Source organism: Rhynchophorus ferrugineus, unplaced genomic scaffold (assembly GCF_030347505.1).
Source record: "Rhynchophorus ferrugineus isolate W39M unplaced genomic scaffold, kcgeb_rfMv2 rfM11, whole genome shotgun sequence".
NCBI lineage: Eukaryota > Metazoa > Arthropoda > Insecta > Coleoptera > Curculionidae > Rhynchophorus > Rhynchophorus ferrugineus.
The window spans coordinates 25,710,739-25,727,193 of NW_027472590.1; the positions used below are offsets into that span (position 1 = coordinate 25,710,739).

A 16,455-nucleotide genomic window follows, 5' to 3' on the forward strand; every position below is an offset into this window, starting at 1 on the left:
TTGATTGTGTTGGTACTAAAACGTCCTCTTCATTTCAATATTCAGCTTCAAGTCGCAAAAAAACGTCAAAAAATATTTGAAAATAATACAATAATATGATATAGTTGAGTGAAATATATGGTAAAATAATTCACTAAACTCGCCGGACATTGCTCCTTCTGATTACTTTCCGGTTATTCCTACTTGTTTGTTGTTGTTGCATTTAAAAATAAATAGTACTAAAGGATGAAGAAGTAACAAAGAAGTATTTAAGAAGAATATATAGAGGAAATATAGCAGATATGTATCCAAAAAACGAATATGTTTTGGCATAGCTATTTAACTGACCAACAATTGTGGGAGCATGTAGCAAGACAGACTACCAGGAATGGCCATTCTGAATAAAGGAGAACAAGAGCACGTCAGCAAGAGTGAAGAATAGGAGCAAGTCAGCCACGAACAGGATGGTTGGACACAGTGAAAAGGGATATAGACAAACAATACATTTGACTATTGTATTAACATTTGTAATATTAATAATAAATATAATGTATATAAATGACATAGTATGTCAACTTACTAAATTATATATAGTACGACATATTTTAGATTATTAGTTTAAATAACTGTTTTATTATAATTTGGCAGACTTAGACGTAGATTAAAGGGCTGAATCCTACTAGAATAGGCAAGACATTTTTGCATTTTGCGCTTATTTTTGCAAATAGACATTTTTGTATATATGGAAACAACGAGAAGACACTTATATACACTATACGTAGTTTATAAGCTACATTTATAGGATCTGAAGCTCGACTTTCATATTAATACAATATTTATCTTAAAAGTTAATTAAATTCGAAAGATCAAAGCTCGTTATTAAGGACTAAGTGTCCCAAATATGGCCTAGTTTCTATACCGTTTTGAAAGGGGGACTGGAGTTATTCGCCCCAGTTGTTGGACCCAAGAATCCCAACACTCTGTCAAAGCACATTTTAGATTATGTTAGCTAAGGATTGTGAATTAATTTTGATGTATTTTTTTTAACTAAAACCATCATTAAAAATTATCTAGGTGATTATTAACAGTCTCTTAAAAATATATCATATCACACACAATGTTTCTGGATTTCATTCAGAGTTAGCATTAGGCAGTTCCCCTTGCATCATTGAATTTTGTCACCAGTTTACATAATTTCTTGTTTGGTAAATCACAATCTTTTTTTATATGCATAAGAATATTTCAATAGTTTTGCTTAGATTGAACATCACCAAGCATAAGAATCAACAATATTATTTTAAAATATGATGAAGTATATATTTAACTGACCATCTATAAACTATTGCTACTAACATTTTAACTAACTGTAAAATATTGAAAATAATGCTTAATAATAGCTACATTTTCGAAATTAGGTGGTTAAACGTCACCTGAGTCAGCATTTTAAGTTTTTGCCTGACAAACAGACTGTCTAGACTATTACCAGAAATATTTTGAGGTTTTGAAGGATATGTAACAGCTATCTTAATCAAAATGGGAGTGCTTAATAAGAAGTCTTTATCTTCAATATTTTTGAATAAACCAAAACGTCCTATGTGGAAATGAACAATCATAATATATCGACTTCGATACACACACAGTCTGCCCAACCAAACCCAATTGGTTCCATCAGCACTTCCAAACACTGTAAATGTGAGAAAATTAGCCTCAGATCTGAGAAAATATGGTTCTTAGACTTCAGAGAAATAATAAATGATACAAAGCAATGCGCAATGACAGAATTCTTGAAAATTAATTCACAGTCCTTGTGTTAACAAAACATAACAAGTGAAAAGCTCTTGGAATATATAAGCCTAACATTTCCATCAAAATGAAATAAAAAAGCAAGAATTTATATAACAATTACAGTCGGGAAGGCCTACGAAACCATAAAAGCATGTAATTCAGATAAATCAGAAGGAGATATTGTTATGTCTTCAGATCCTATAAAGGTTTTTTCGCTCCTTACCTCTTTTTTCCTTCTACTTCCGACACAATCATTATTTCACCGTCATACATTAAACATTAACCGTGATTCTCACTCTCGCAGATACGCCGCTATGGCTGCTGCTTCAGATCTCGCCGATAAAGAACGAACGAGACTTGGTCGTTCTGTTCCTGCTGACTTTCAGGGACATCACCGCCTTGAAGCAGCCAATAGAAACAGACGACTCAAAAGGAGGTATTTTTTATTGTTTTTGTAATTGTAGTTGCAGAATATCATTTAAATTTGTCTATAACATTTTTGTAATTTTCATTATTAAATATATTATTAGATACTGCTGATTAATACCAATGTTATGAAACTGGAATAAGCTGATCTAGTCATAATTAAAGCTTATATGTTTCTATGCATCACTTCTATTCATCAATAACTCTATCAACTTTAGCATTATTTTTACTATTTTTTAATAACATGTAAGCATGCATGTAAGCACATGTAAAGCTACGTATACTTTTAATGGTCTTGCCTATCTCAAGATAACCTTGTCAGTTTATGTTGGAAATACTTATCGCCTTGGACAACTTTCATCAGTCCTCTCACTGATGACCTTTTCAGTTTTTATTTCATCCATTGCCATATCGATGGAAAACGTCTGTTTATTTCATTTCAACTTTGTTCATTGCTGTTTTCAACAGTTGTTTCAATAAAACTGTAACTTTTAAATTAAATGTCAGGTAGACTAGCTTTGAAAACATTAGAAAAATTAGGATACGACGTCATATATACTTAATTCTTTATTTATGCCCAAATTCAAGCAAAAACACGTTTATTCCACATATTAGCAACAGTTTTTTCACATACATTGTTTTCCTTAACCTGACTTAACTAGTTTTATCCCAGACTGAACAAGTTTACATTGAACAGTTCTATTTTAATTATTACAATTCACTTAACTGAGATTAGATTTCATCATCATCAGCATGGAATGATTAGAGGATATTTTTAGGAGGGAGTATTTTAGGAGGAAGAATTTGTGAAATAATCATATTCTGGACTCAATTTCTTTACCTTGATAATCTATTTTTTAGTTGAACTCGATTAGTTTTGTTTTTCTTTTCTTTTAATGGTTTAGTTTCTTACAAAAGTGGTTAGGCTCTTCGATAATTAAATGTCTATGTTAAATGTCTTAGAAATTCAGAAAAAAATCATCAAATAATATGAATTTTGTGTTTTATTTTCTTTGATTTACAGAACAATTTTTAGAAATTACAGAAATGTTAAGGCAATTGAAAGAAAATTGAAACAAACAACTCTTAACACATGTTCGGGATATAAAATGGAGGAATTACTAATAATAAGTAAGTTCAAATAAAATTTAAATAAAAAAAGTTACCAAAATTATTAGAAAAAAAAATTCTAATTAGAAGAAAATCTAAATCATAGAATTTAAATTTAAATTAAAAAAAAGGAATTTATTTTAATGAAGCCACCGACCGGTTTAACGTTAAGTATAACGGATAAATATATTTTTACTACGTCGCAATTAAAAGTATTGCAATTATAACAAAACAATAAATATATTTAAGAAAATCGTGAACGACTAAGCATAAAAACATCACAAACAATAATAATATAAGCTAATAATAAATATACTGTTGGTAACTCGTAAATGGCTAATATAACAATTACGAAAATCTAGGGTTCCTGATTTTTTTGATCTAGAAATCGACCTGTGTATTCAAAACAATCATTTTTTTTTTAATTTTATATCTTATTTGTTTGCGATGCATATGGGAATTACCCTCTTGACAAATATATAATTTATCCTATACTCTAAAGCGTTCAATAGTGTTCATAAAGAAAGTATATCACAAATAAATAAAAGTCCTTCATTTGAAAATAAAAAATGTATTATGTATAAAAATGTATGTGTGAAATGTATGAAATGAATGTTTAAAATGTATAAAATGTAAATACTACGGTTACATTTGCTGCTGATACAACCTTTTATTGAAGACAATATCGAAAAAGCAGGCACAATAAGCAAGTAATAATATAAATAAATGAACTCAAACATGGATAATATAAGTCAACAAGAGTATATACCAATCTAGATGAATAACAATATTTTCCCTATAATGTTTCTCTCAACTCTTGAACATCACTAGTGTAGGACACAGTCTCAAGAGAACCAAACTATGTGATGCTCTGTAGGTGTGTAGTGAAGTACACTAAATGCTAAAAATACTAAATAGTTCTACTAACGTCTATGTTATTAAAGACTAAGTAAAGGGCAATGAGTCTTCCTAGATCAGTATCTAGTTTTAACTTAATGTGGAGATAAATTGTAAGTTAGTTGGCAAAGATTAGTAATAATAAATTAAAACATTTAAAAAACCACTAAAAACCAAAGTACAAAACGTTCTGAAGAAAATCATATTTATAAAGATGAAAATTCCTATTCGAAATGCTAGATGAAGCTTAAGCTCAAAATATGGGCACGACTATCCTCGTACTAGATATAAGTTTCGATAAGAGTATCAGAAGAAACAATTTACTGCAGTAGTTTTGAGCAAGTAATATTATTTAAAAAATAAACGCAGATATTATAAGAGATTAGCTTCACTTCCATTATTTTGATTCACAGTAAAGTTAATACATCCTAAAGATATAGTATGAATAAAAAATAACTATTATTATTCAAGCTTTACGGTATATCTGATTTGAAATTCATGAGCGACACCATACAGTATTTGAATGGCAAAAATAAACATTTTGCGTCGGCCTTAAAACGAGAACTCTGGCTCGAAAAATGGCGACTATTTTACGAGCTGTAAAACATGCAGCATCATATCCTTTTTATAATCAAATAGCCTTTAGGATAGAAATTTACGGAGTATTTCAGCTGCCAGAATGGCTGCCCCTAACACCGTAACCAATAAAGAGGTAAAAGCTTTATCAGTTTCAAGCGATTTTTTTCGTGTTTGGAATGAGGATGTTGGTAAGCTTTAAAATTAGAAAATGCATATTCAGGATATTAATTGTTAGATTTTATAATATACTATATGACTGTATCATCGTATCATCTACAGAATGTTTGATCAATGATTATCATCATAATCAATTTTATCTTTCAAATTGTAGTGAGTATAATAAATTTACGAATTCATATAATGTTTTATTTCTCTCCAATTAAGACCAAAGGTATATCAAATTTTTTGCTCCCATTTCGCCTTTTATTTTTGAATGATCGATTCATATGCATCAGTTTCATGTTATAACGGTTTCATCTCCTTTTAAGCTTCTAGTTCTAGTTAAGCTTTTGGGAACCTGTAATAACACTGATACACAATTTTTAGAATAATTAAAAATGAAAGAACGATATGGATGACAATTTAACATAATCTTTTTATATAGACAAACAAGCTAATAGGATGAATACTCAGTAACACCTTTGTCCCTGCATAAGATAACGAAGAAAGTAACTACTTAGTGTCTAAACACTGAGGCTGGAAAAGTATCTAAAAACGTCAGGAATATCTTGATTATTTGTGATGAAAATTTATAAAAACTGATTCCATAAATCTAGGAACGGTTGAAAGAATCCTATATCTGAAAATGATCCAACCATTTCTAGCACAAAAACAGTTATCTGCAAGCCTACATAAACAATTGCAACAACAAAGAGTCATTGACCTTGAAGTAGAAGTCACAGACGAAGAAAATCTATTTCTCAAAACAGGGGTAGGAACTTCAATGAAGGGGGTAAAATTATTACGTAAAATTAATTAATTCATTTTCGATATGGAAACAAATGTAAACCAGAACAAAAAATACTAACAACATTGACAACCTTGAAATGGAAGAAACAAAATCGAAACGCACTATACTCCAAGCAATAATAACAAATTAATAATGATTGGTGATATATAAGGTGAGAGAATACGCTTTTTAGTCTGGATAATATCACCCAGTAAGGACTGAATCCCAAATAACACCTATAAAATGTATACTAGAAACGATACCGAAACATCAACATAAGGAACAAGAATCCTCAGCTAAACCTAAAATTACGCAAAGAACTTCAGAGAATATAGCGTCCTCTTAAAATAAATGAATGAACATTGAGATGTCGTAACAAAAGGTCGAGTGTTTGTCTGTCGTTAACATCCTTCTTGTAAACCGCCGAAGAGTTTCTTAAATAAAGTTATACTGTTAAGGTGTGAGTTTTTAATAAAAAGTATCAAACCCAACAGATATTGGTTCAATATTGATTGAAATATATTATTTGAAAATATCGAGCAACTGGCCAATTAAATATCAACCACATTTTTGATATCTCATAGAATAATTTAGTAATTATTCATGAACCGAAATTCAAAAAGCCAGGAAAATGCTATTAATCCAAATGGGATTGGTCCTATAGTCATTCTCTTTGTTGAGATCATTTTAGTGTTTATAAATTTCAAAACCTTCTTAATGTTTTCTCATCGAGTGCCCCTTATCTCATATATCATGAATGTTCCTTTATCCCTCTACCTATTATCATCAGCCTTTCTCCTATCTTAGACTTTCCCAGGGGACATTGTATACACTTGTTACCTTTTTAGCTTTGGTTTTATGGTGCGCCTGAGGAACTTATTCCTGTTTGATTTCAATATAATTTTATGCTGTCCGTTCCCTAAAGAAATGGAAACACTGTTTGGATGCCATGTGATGTAGTTTGAAGGCATCTGCCGGTATATGTGGAGTTCCTGTATCCCACTTTCGTCAAGTTAAAACATGCGTGACAATAATTTAGCCCACTATCCATTTTTCATTAAAACTTTAAATTAAACTAAGTGTTCTCTTCTTAGATTGTATAATTAAAGGCGGTTAGTTACAATATGCATGTAAACATTAAAAAGAGATAACTATTGTTTACTGAAATTTCGCTTAAAATCTTAAAGCACCAACCAAGTTTAAAAAACTAAAAACGAGCAAATATGAATCAATATTTTAAACTTTTATTTCAGTATTGGATACATGCTGTTATATTTTGAATAACTTAATTAAGTTCCTCAATAACGATTCGTTTTTTTTAATATAATCTTGGAAGGAGTGAGTTTCCTCTCATCTTGAAGAGCATTTTTTAGTTGTTTAACATTGTTAAATTGTTTACCTATATTCATCCGATATATTTCAACTTATATCATATTTAGGCTTGCAATTCTTTCCATTTCCATTCAATAATGTGGTACACAATAATGTGACACTATTTTTAAAAGAAGAAACAAGACAAAACATTTATACAGTATGTTAAATTTATGAATATTAGTTTCATCTACAAAATTATTATTAAAAATCTAAATATTAGGGCGTATTACAATACAATAATATATTTAACTATTAGATATATTTAGAAAAAAATTCCACGCTAATTATATTTAATTGTATAGAATTATTTTATTATCATTTGAAAGTATACAGAAATAACAGCTAAAACTCTATAAAATTACTAAGATATATATGTAGTCCAATACTATTTCCTCCAATTTATATCCTGACAATTTATATAACCATAACCACGGACTCATGTAGATGTATGACTTAATCATTACAGATTTTTGTTCAAGTTTAAGGATATATTTTAAAAGGTTTGCTTGAGTTACATAACCTCTTAGTATAGAAGAGATTACGTAATTGACGAAGAGCGGCATACCTTGAGATCATGGGAAACAACTTGTAGCATTTTTGGTGTCGATATTGTGTTTGTTGTGAACAAAAGTTTGTAAGGCGTTTTTTGAAGTTACTTTGAACTATATCTCTCACAATATAACATCGATTATGTATCTCAAAAGGATAATTTGATTGTAGACAATTCGTTATATTGATACTTATTATTTTGAATTTACTTACTATATATGTTGAAACTCAGATGAACGGATGGTGTCGTTAGTTTTCTTGAAAAACGGATTTATACCGAGTCGTTTATAGATCAGAACAACAGAGGGCTGTTAAGTGTTTTAACAATAACGTCTCTCTGGGTTGGTTCAGGTAGTTTTTAGGCAGTCGTTCATAGTAACTGAATCGGTAAACAAGGGTTTTGGTACAACCGCTATGCCGCTGGTTAATGTAACTTATTATAATTCTAAATATATCAGTTGTTATTGTTACCGGTTATTTGATACTTTTCTCAATTTATCGTCTAAAATTCTTCAGAAATACAATATTTAAATTACAGACAGTACGCTGAGGGTTGTGAAATATTGTGTTGGTGTTTGTGAAAAAAATGTTGGAGATTTTTTTCCGCGTGAGTAGTGACGTTAGTTGTGAGAAGAAATAAAGAAAACGAGCGTTGGTGTATAGGGGTTGCGTTTATCTTCTCCTACGTTATCTCGGTTTCAAATTCATTAAAAGTATCTTCACAAGAATTCGCAGTAATGAAATTGTGGGAGTAGTTGGGGCTCAAAAGTTGCCAATGTACGGCAAAAGGGCCGCATTTATTGAACGACTGGAGAAAATATCTGATATTTTTTTGAAATATCAAGAACCTGAATGACCTGCGAAAGGGTTTAAAATGAAGCACTTCATGCATCTAGACCAGCTCAGTTTGACATAGAAAGTGTCAATGCCCAGTGAATAAACAATATGGCCAATATACCGAATTAGCTACAAAATTATTATTATTACCTAATAAATTAATTAACTGTACTCAAGCTAATATTAAATTACTAAAATACAAATACAAATGTTAGATAACAAACACTTGATGCAAATATTTAGTAATTTAAAGCCCTTGTGGTTGTTCTCATTTTAAATAAACCATGGGGTGTGAACAATATTGTGAAGATTATTGTTTTAATAAATTTAAATCATTTTTGTTTGTGCACTACACTAATTTATTTATACAATCATAATCATCAAAATTATAACTGTAAAGAGTGGGAAATAATAGCGCAATCGCCACTTGGGAACTATGTGAAAATGAAAGATGTATTTGACAAGATTACCACCAAAATATTAATGTTACATAGTAGAACAAAATTACTTGAGACTCATATACACAATAAGTAAAATAGACGAAGCCCAACCTCAAATGTTATCAACAATATTATTTACTCCAATACAAAAAATATTTAAATTATATACATTTGATGATACAGCTCTCTCATAAAGTGGTTTTTCAAATAGAGTCAACTAGCCTATTGGTTAAAATTATTGAAATATTTTAATGTCTCGAGTTCAACTCGAATTACCAGCTACATTTTGGACTATCTTGAAAAGTTTAAAATGCCAAATTTTCATCTAGTTCATTAAATAACAATAGATCAATTACTATCGATGCTACATGCTTAAATGGATAAAAAATTCAAAACTTCCAAGGATATGAATCGTTGATTTTAACGCCTCGATGCCTACAAGCTTGTTATGGAGAGCGTAATGGATAACATCTGCTAATAATTAAGTCATACACTGATTATAATATTTCTAAATATTAATACAGTAGTTTTAATATAAAACTCACTCTTTAGGTTTATCGAAGTTCGCCAAGTTAGCTCGCTCCGTGACCAGAAGTCGGTCAGTGTTGGTGTCCCAGTTCTCGTCTCACCTGCCCAACCTGAAGGACACCACGAAACAGTCGCATCTGGCCCAAGTCAGTTTGCATGTTACCCAGACCGATCTGAAAGCCGCCCATTTAACCAATCTGTTTTTCACGCTGCTCTCGGATCGTTTCCCACCCGCAGATGATGAGTCTGAGCGCCGACATCATGCCCCAATATCGACAGGAAGCGCCTAAGACTCCTCCACACATTCTGCTTCACTATTGCGCCTTCAAAGCCATATGGGATTGGATTATACTTTGTTTAACTTTTTATACTGCTATCATGGTAACGATGAATGATGAGCCAGTCATCGGCACTGTACTAATCACTGTTCCAGGTTCCTTACAACGTAGCGTTTAAGAATAAAACGTCCGAAGACGTATCTCTCTTGGTTGTGGATTCAATTGTTGATGTGATATTCTTTATTGATATAGTTCTTAATTTTCACACCACTTTCGTTGGTCCAGGGGGTGAGGTGGTGTCGGACCCTAAGGTAATCCGGATGAATTATCTGAAGAGTTGGTTCATCATTGACCTGCTCAGCTGTCTGCCCTACGACGTGTTTAATGCTTTCGATCACGACGAGGATGTAAGTGTGGAGGTTAGAACCGAGAACTGGTCTAAATGAGGGGTTGTTTTAGGGAATTGGTAGTTTATTTAGTGCTTTAAAAGTAGTAAGATTGCTACGACTCGGTCGAGTCGTACGGAAGCTTGATCGTTATCTGGAATATGGCGCCGCGATGCTGATACTACTCCTGTGCTTCTACATGTTGGTAGCGCACTGGCTGGCGTGCATATGGTACTCCATCGGACGATCGGATGCGGATAATGGCGTACAGTACAGCTGGTTATGGAAACTGGCCAACATCACTCAAAGCCCGTATTCGTATGTTTGGCCCAACGATTCCAGGTATCATGTTAAGGCAAAATACGTGTCTGTATCTTGATCCGTTCAGTTATTTTAGTAGTACACCAGAACTGATTAACGGACCATCCAGGAAGACTATGTACGTGACGGCGTTGTACTTTACCATGACCTGTATGACGTCCGTAGGATTTGGAAACGTGGCAGCTGAGACCGATAACGAGAGGATATTTACCATCTGCATGATGATCATAGCTGGTAAGTTTATATTTGACATTAATTAAAGTACAAATGCAAAATATAACAGGCTATTCAATTAGTTTTTGTGTTGGATAATAGACAGTGGAGTGTAACTCATATAAAGGATCCATTACTTCACAACAATCTCCGGATTTGGCGCATATTGAGCTCCATTTAATTTCAAAACAGAGAATAATCCAAGTTTGGCGCGTGCATACGTACAGCTTTATTTGCATATATTTTTTATCGCGATAATTAGATTTAATGTCGAAAATATATATAATCAGGTAAATTGAATAAAACAAAATAATAAAAATATAATTAATATTTGTCCAGTCATTCTATTTTAATAAAAACATCAAATTACATGGCATTATTTTTTGTAAATAAATATACACAAAATTGATAAATAATTGATTTAATGTTGATAGTATATATAAAGAGGGAAATAAACATTGATTTTTTTTTAAATAACACTTTTTATTTAAAAACATTATTGAATAAAATGAAATAATAAAACTAATTTTTATATGTCTTTCTGTTTTTATAAAAACACCATATTTAAATTAATTTACATATTTCAACAGTTAACAAGATCTCCAAGAACCATATGGTAATAAATAAACATTACCATAAAAAAACCAAAAGCGTTTAAATCTAACCCAGCCAATATAGTTAAAACCAAATGAAAAAGCCACCATCATATAAGAAAGAATTGAAATTCTCCCAAAAATATCCAAATATGATCAACTATGATATAATCAAACAATAATGAATATAAATAACTTTTACAGTTTATATATTCTGTGTATTTGATTGATGTCTACTTTTGTTAACAAATTTAATTATTTCATAGTATAACTGTACACTGTTCTTATATCTTAGCAAAATACTGACTAATTTCTTCTTCTCTGATTTTCACATTCTTCGACTTTCACTCTCAAGAACTTCTATGATATGAAAATATATGATATATTACGTTTAAAATAAATGTCTGATTATTACCAGTTACTACAATTTTGGCTACTATTTTTGATGAACAAACCTCATTAATGACTTGACTACTTCCAACACAACCAGGACCATTTTCTTCTCTGTTCTTGTTGTCATTAAATTTTGGCATATGTTAGTATTCCCACTATAAATAAAATTGATGGTGTTTGGATTTTATAACTTTTAAAAATATAACCTTAAATTCTGCACTTATCCTCGTTCTTCCATATTTTAAAACCACTGTTTGCCAAACAACCAAAATAACACAACTATTTAATTATTATTACTATAGAATTATTAATGTAACACAATATCTAAATATCCTAAATTTTTGGTTGTTTTCAGTTGATCGACTGTAGGGATCGACTCGAAAATAATGTACCACCATTAGGAAAGGAAGACAATATAGTTTATTTTTTTCTATGGTTTATTCTATGCAGTAGGGTGCACATGCGCCAAATTTGGAGATAGTTTTGAAGTACCATATCGTCTCTTATAGTAAACTCTGGGTTTCGCACGATTCAATCAATGGGGGCGCCGGAAACATTTGATTGATTAGTTTGAACTTTTATATATAAAAATCTAGTGTCAGCTTGTTTGTACGCGATGAACTGCTAAATTACTGAACCGATTTTAATCAAATTTTGCACATTCTGTGTAGTTTGATGCAGACTGAGAGATAGGATAGTCTAGGATAGGATATGTCAATTTATAATCGCAATATTTTTATTGCAGATTATTTGTTTATTATATTACATACAATACAAAACATTTAAAATGGGGTTCAAGAATAATAACCGCAAAAGGTAGAGAACTGCTAAAAGCAATAAAGACAGATAATTTACAACATATCTCTACTGGTGTACCAACATATTGGCCTTCAGACAGAAATAAAAAGCCAGATACTATAGATTTCTATATTACAAAAAATATTGATACAAAAAAGTGTCATGCAGAATCATGTAAAAAGAGGATAAAAACTTTGTACACTAGTAGATTTTCATCCAAGAAGAAGATGTCGCTCTACAATCATAGTTTAGCAACTCAGCCAATAATTGACATTGTAGAAATTAGTTCAGCCGTCTAATCTATTTATGTGTTTGATGTTTATTTATGTCGGATTTATTTATGACAACAAAAATACTAGAAACACATATGCATTAGTTCAGAACATTTGGGTGTGCAAGAAATTAAATAGGAAACGAGGCGTATCTGGGACCGTGTAACTTGAGATAAGTTGAGTACAGAGGCCAAGAGCTAGATGAAATACGTTAACATTTCAATCCCTTGAAAAGTCTTCGATGGTGTAAATAAGCAGATTTATATCGAAAAGGGTATAGAACTTGGAAATTCATGGAAAAGGCGAATCTCAGGGTATTTATGGCCGATATTTTTTTCTTCTAAAAATAATTACAAATAAGAATGCGAGAAGAAGAATTAAGCCAGCTTTCTCAGCACAAGGGAGGGACAATGGGGAATAATAAAATGCGATTTATCTAATTAGACACAGTCTCCATACAACATCTCCAACAACACAAGCATACACAGTCTTCACACAAATACGAAGGTGGTTCAAATACGATGGAGACAAACGCTGTAGGTGGCGCGCATGTACGTTTTGAAGGTCGTGGCTTGAGTATGTGATAGCTGGGACCTTTACAAACAGTGTGTCATAATTTTCAACGAAAGCGCATGTTTTATGCGCGTGCTACGACCATGAGTGAACATCAAGTGCCAACCGCCGTAGCGCATCATGTTTTCGTTTGTTTTTTAGTGTGGGAAGGCGTTAAAAAGATAGATTTTTCTGCGTTTGCGACAACAGTTCTAGCAAAAACAGCTTACGCGATACGAGGGGAAGGGGATGGTTTTTTAACGCCAATCTTCACTGCAGACGAAACACGTATACACTATTACATTCCCGAAAGCAAGATGTCGCCTAAAGAGTGGAGGAAGAAGGAGGAAGGAGCGCCAGTCAAAGCGAAAACAACCAGGTCGGCGGGTAGGGTTCTGTATACGATGTTCTGGGACCGGCGCGTGCTGTACGTCGATTTCCTGCGCACCAAACGTACCATTAATGCTGCATACTATTCTAACCTTCCGTTTATACACGTGAAACCCGCGAAGTGTGATTCTTTTCCAAGATAATGCGCGCCCTCATACCTCATCGTCTCACGCTCGAAACAATATCGGAATTAGGGTGGAACACAACTACAGTCCGGAATTATCACCCTGCGACTACCATATGTTTAGACCATAGAAACAAGTCCTCGAAGCTCAAACACCGACGAGAAGGTAAGGAGTCCTTCGATACCGGCATCAAAGAACTTAGTATCTAGTGAGTGGAAATACCTAGAAAAATTGTACATTTTTTCAATAGTAAATAAACGGGTCAGAGTATTTGCCTCGATCCTCGATCGGTTGAACCACACTTGTAACACAGTCTTCACTCAAGTCTTCACGAACCTTCAAGAAAATTTCTAAGCCAAGGGAGCGCACAGTTGGTACCAGTGACCGTGATAATTGAAGATTGTCGTCACCAACCACCTAATCTCTTTTATTTAAGAATTATTTTACATAAAGTCATTTTAACTTTGCCAACAAGCCTTGCTTTAACAACAAGCCAACATTTATTTCATTATGACGAACTGCATTAATGTGACAGCCGAAATGATCAATGCAGGTAGACTATAATTGCCTGAACATGTTAGGTACGGAAAGCAGGAAATTGTCGTGTTTTTATGTATCGTTCCTGGCTCTCAATTAAGACACCTTGGAAGCTGAACATTTTCCCCTAAGAATTATTAAACTTTTCATTAGCTGTCTCATAGTCAAATTCATTAGCTGTTTGAGATCTGAGCCAGTGTGCACCAAGAGGATGTCGTTTTCTACAACGTTCTTTACCATAATGGATGTAATTATGCGATGTTTCTAAAAACAGACATGGGATTCAATATAATTCTAGAACTCCTTGATCTATCTGATGTTTCCTGATGATATCGATATATTTACACAGATGTTGATGCTTCTAGCGTTCTTCATCATATAGTTCGCATTGCAGAGCCACACGGATTTAGAGTTAATGACGAAAAGTATCCACAACTGACGGATCAGTAACAAGATTTTTTTATTTCTCTAAGATGGTGCGGATAGAAAAGTGAACCTATTACAAACAAAACTAAAATTTATCTCTTCCGATTATATATACTGCCAATTCTTCTGTATAATTCCGATACATGGGTACTGATACAGACATCTGCAAGCTTGAGGTGGTTCAAAAACGAAGCTTGATGAGATCGTATTAGAAATGAAGTCATTCGTTTAAGATGCGACAATTAACAAATATATTCAGAGGGGCAGATTACAATAGTTTGTCAAATGAAAGCTGAACTAACATGGCGACATATATCACCATCGATTAATATTTGACATCCATATAAATACATTTGCTGAAAAAATCCCAACCAAATAAACTCAAATTTCAAGAAAAATCAAAATTATATCTGCATATAAGATAATTCTTCAATAGCCAATGCATGTAATAGATGACCTCGAATATACCAAATGCAGTTTGTAAAAATGTTAAATTCATTTTAAACTCGGAGCAAATTTTTACTACTCAGATTACCCTGGTTAAGAATAGAATGATGTCTAATGCTTCGGAATATGTAATGGAATCAGCATGTAAAATTAGATTTGTGTTGGTGCTAGTCGTCACTGTTCTTAAATGTCTACAAAATGCATTAAAACAATAGTGACAATAATTAGTGGTCAAAGACCGGCAAACGTTTTAAAACAAAATTTTAAGCTAATGCGACGACATTGCGACGTACTGACGTCCTAAATTTTGATAACGTGCATTGGCTGTTTTATTAGATATACTGTATGTAAATTTTCATAAGAAAAGATCTGGTTTGCATAAAATAATGAAAATCAGTCAGTCAATGTTACCATTCAACTCATTCGTTCAGTTCAAACTTCTGCCCGTTTACATATTTTTAAAAAATTGAAGCGCCACGTCAGCGTATTTTGGTAGGATTGGATCAATAAATTCAAGAATCTAAGAGAAAATATTTATTTCAAACAAAAAACGTGTTTTTTCTTATGCAGCGAGAAAACTTATTCAACAACCTATTATTTTCAACAAACAATTTAGTTTAAAGAATTAATAATATTAACATATGTCTTATAGACAGGGTTATTTGTATATCATTTAATATTCATATATTCCAATTAAGGCATAGAACAATCTAATCTGGTGAGATCTGATGAAATGAGCTTCGTTTATAACAAGTGTAAGGTTGTCTCAAACAAATCAAAACATGCTCTCAAATAATGCGTTTATAACTCTGATTACTTCTAATTTGGCAATTGTATCTTCTCCAAAATAATATTCAACCTAAAAAACTTAAAAACAACCAACCTGTTTAAAAATGTTATGCTAGTATATATCGTTTGATTTTTCTATATAAGTTTTATCACAATTTGTGTTCTGCTTCTTTAACTAAGCAAATCTATTGACTAAAAACCGGAGTTATAAATGGACAAATGGGAAGTCAAAACATGATAACTGACGCTATGAGTTTGGATAAAATATTAGATACTTTATACCAAGTTGTCTGAACAAAGTTTCAGTCATAAGAAAGCCTTAAAACTTATCAGTAAACCCTATGATTCTATATTCTGTTATGAGATATTTTAGTAACGTAACTATGCACCAATAAGTTTGAAATTTTCGCAGTACCTCAAAAAACATAAACAAATAATATCCTCAGTGATAAAAACAAACAATTAGCTGAAGAACTTGGTAG

At 32.1% G+C, this 16,455-nt stretch overlaps 1 protein-coding gene and 1 long non-coding RNA gene across 3 annotated transcripts in view; one reads left to right on the top strand and one right to left on the bottom strand.

Moving 5' to 3' along the window:
- Positions 1-16,455, bottom strand: part of LOC143204891 (uncharacterized) — a 301,831-nt gene that overhangs the window by 284,258 nt on the left and 1,118 nt on the right. The gene's annotated exons all lie outside the window — the stretch shown is intronic.
- The window catches only part of eag (potassium voltage-gated channel protein ether a go-go), a 117,934-nt gene that overhangs the window by 68,768 nt on the left and 32,711 nt on the right, over positions 1-16,455 (top strand). The window contains exons 3-8 of one of the 2 annotated variants that reach the window (XM_076417817.1): positions 2,069-2,200; positions 9,478-9,599; positions 9,691-9,834; positions 9,887-10,138; positions 10,191-10,459; positions 10,506-10,672. In XM_076417817.1, coding sequence (XP_076273932.1) covers positions 2,069-2,200; positions 9,478-9,599; positions 9,691-9,834; positions 9,887-10,138; positions 10,191-10,459; positions 10,506-10,672 — 1,086 coding nt within the window. The remainder of the gene's footprint in view (positions 1-2,068; positions 2,201-9,477; positions 9,600-9,690; positions 9,835-9,886; positions 10,139-10,190; positions 10,460-10,505; positions 10,673-16,455) is intronic. The other variant, XM_076417818.1, reaches the window with a different exon arrangement.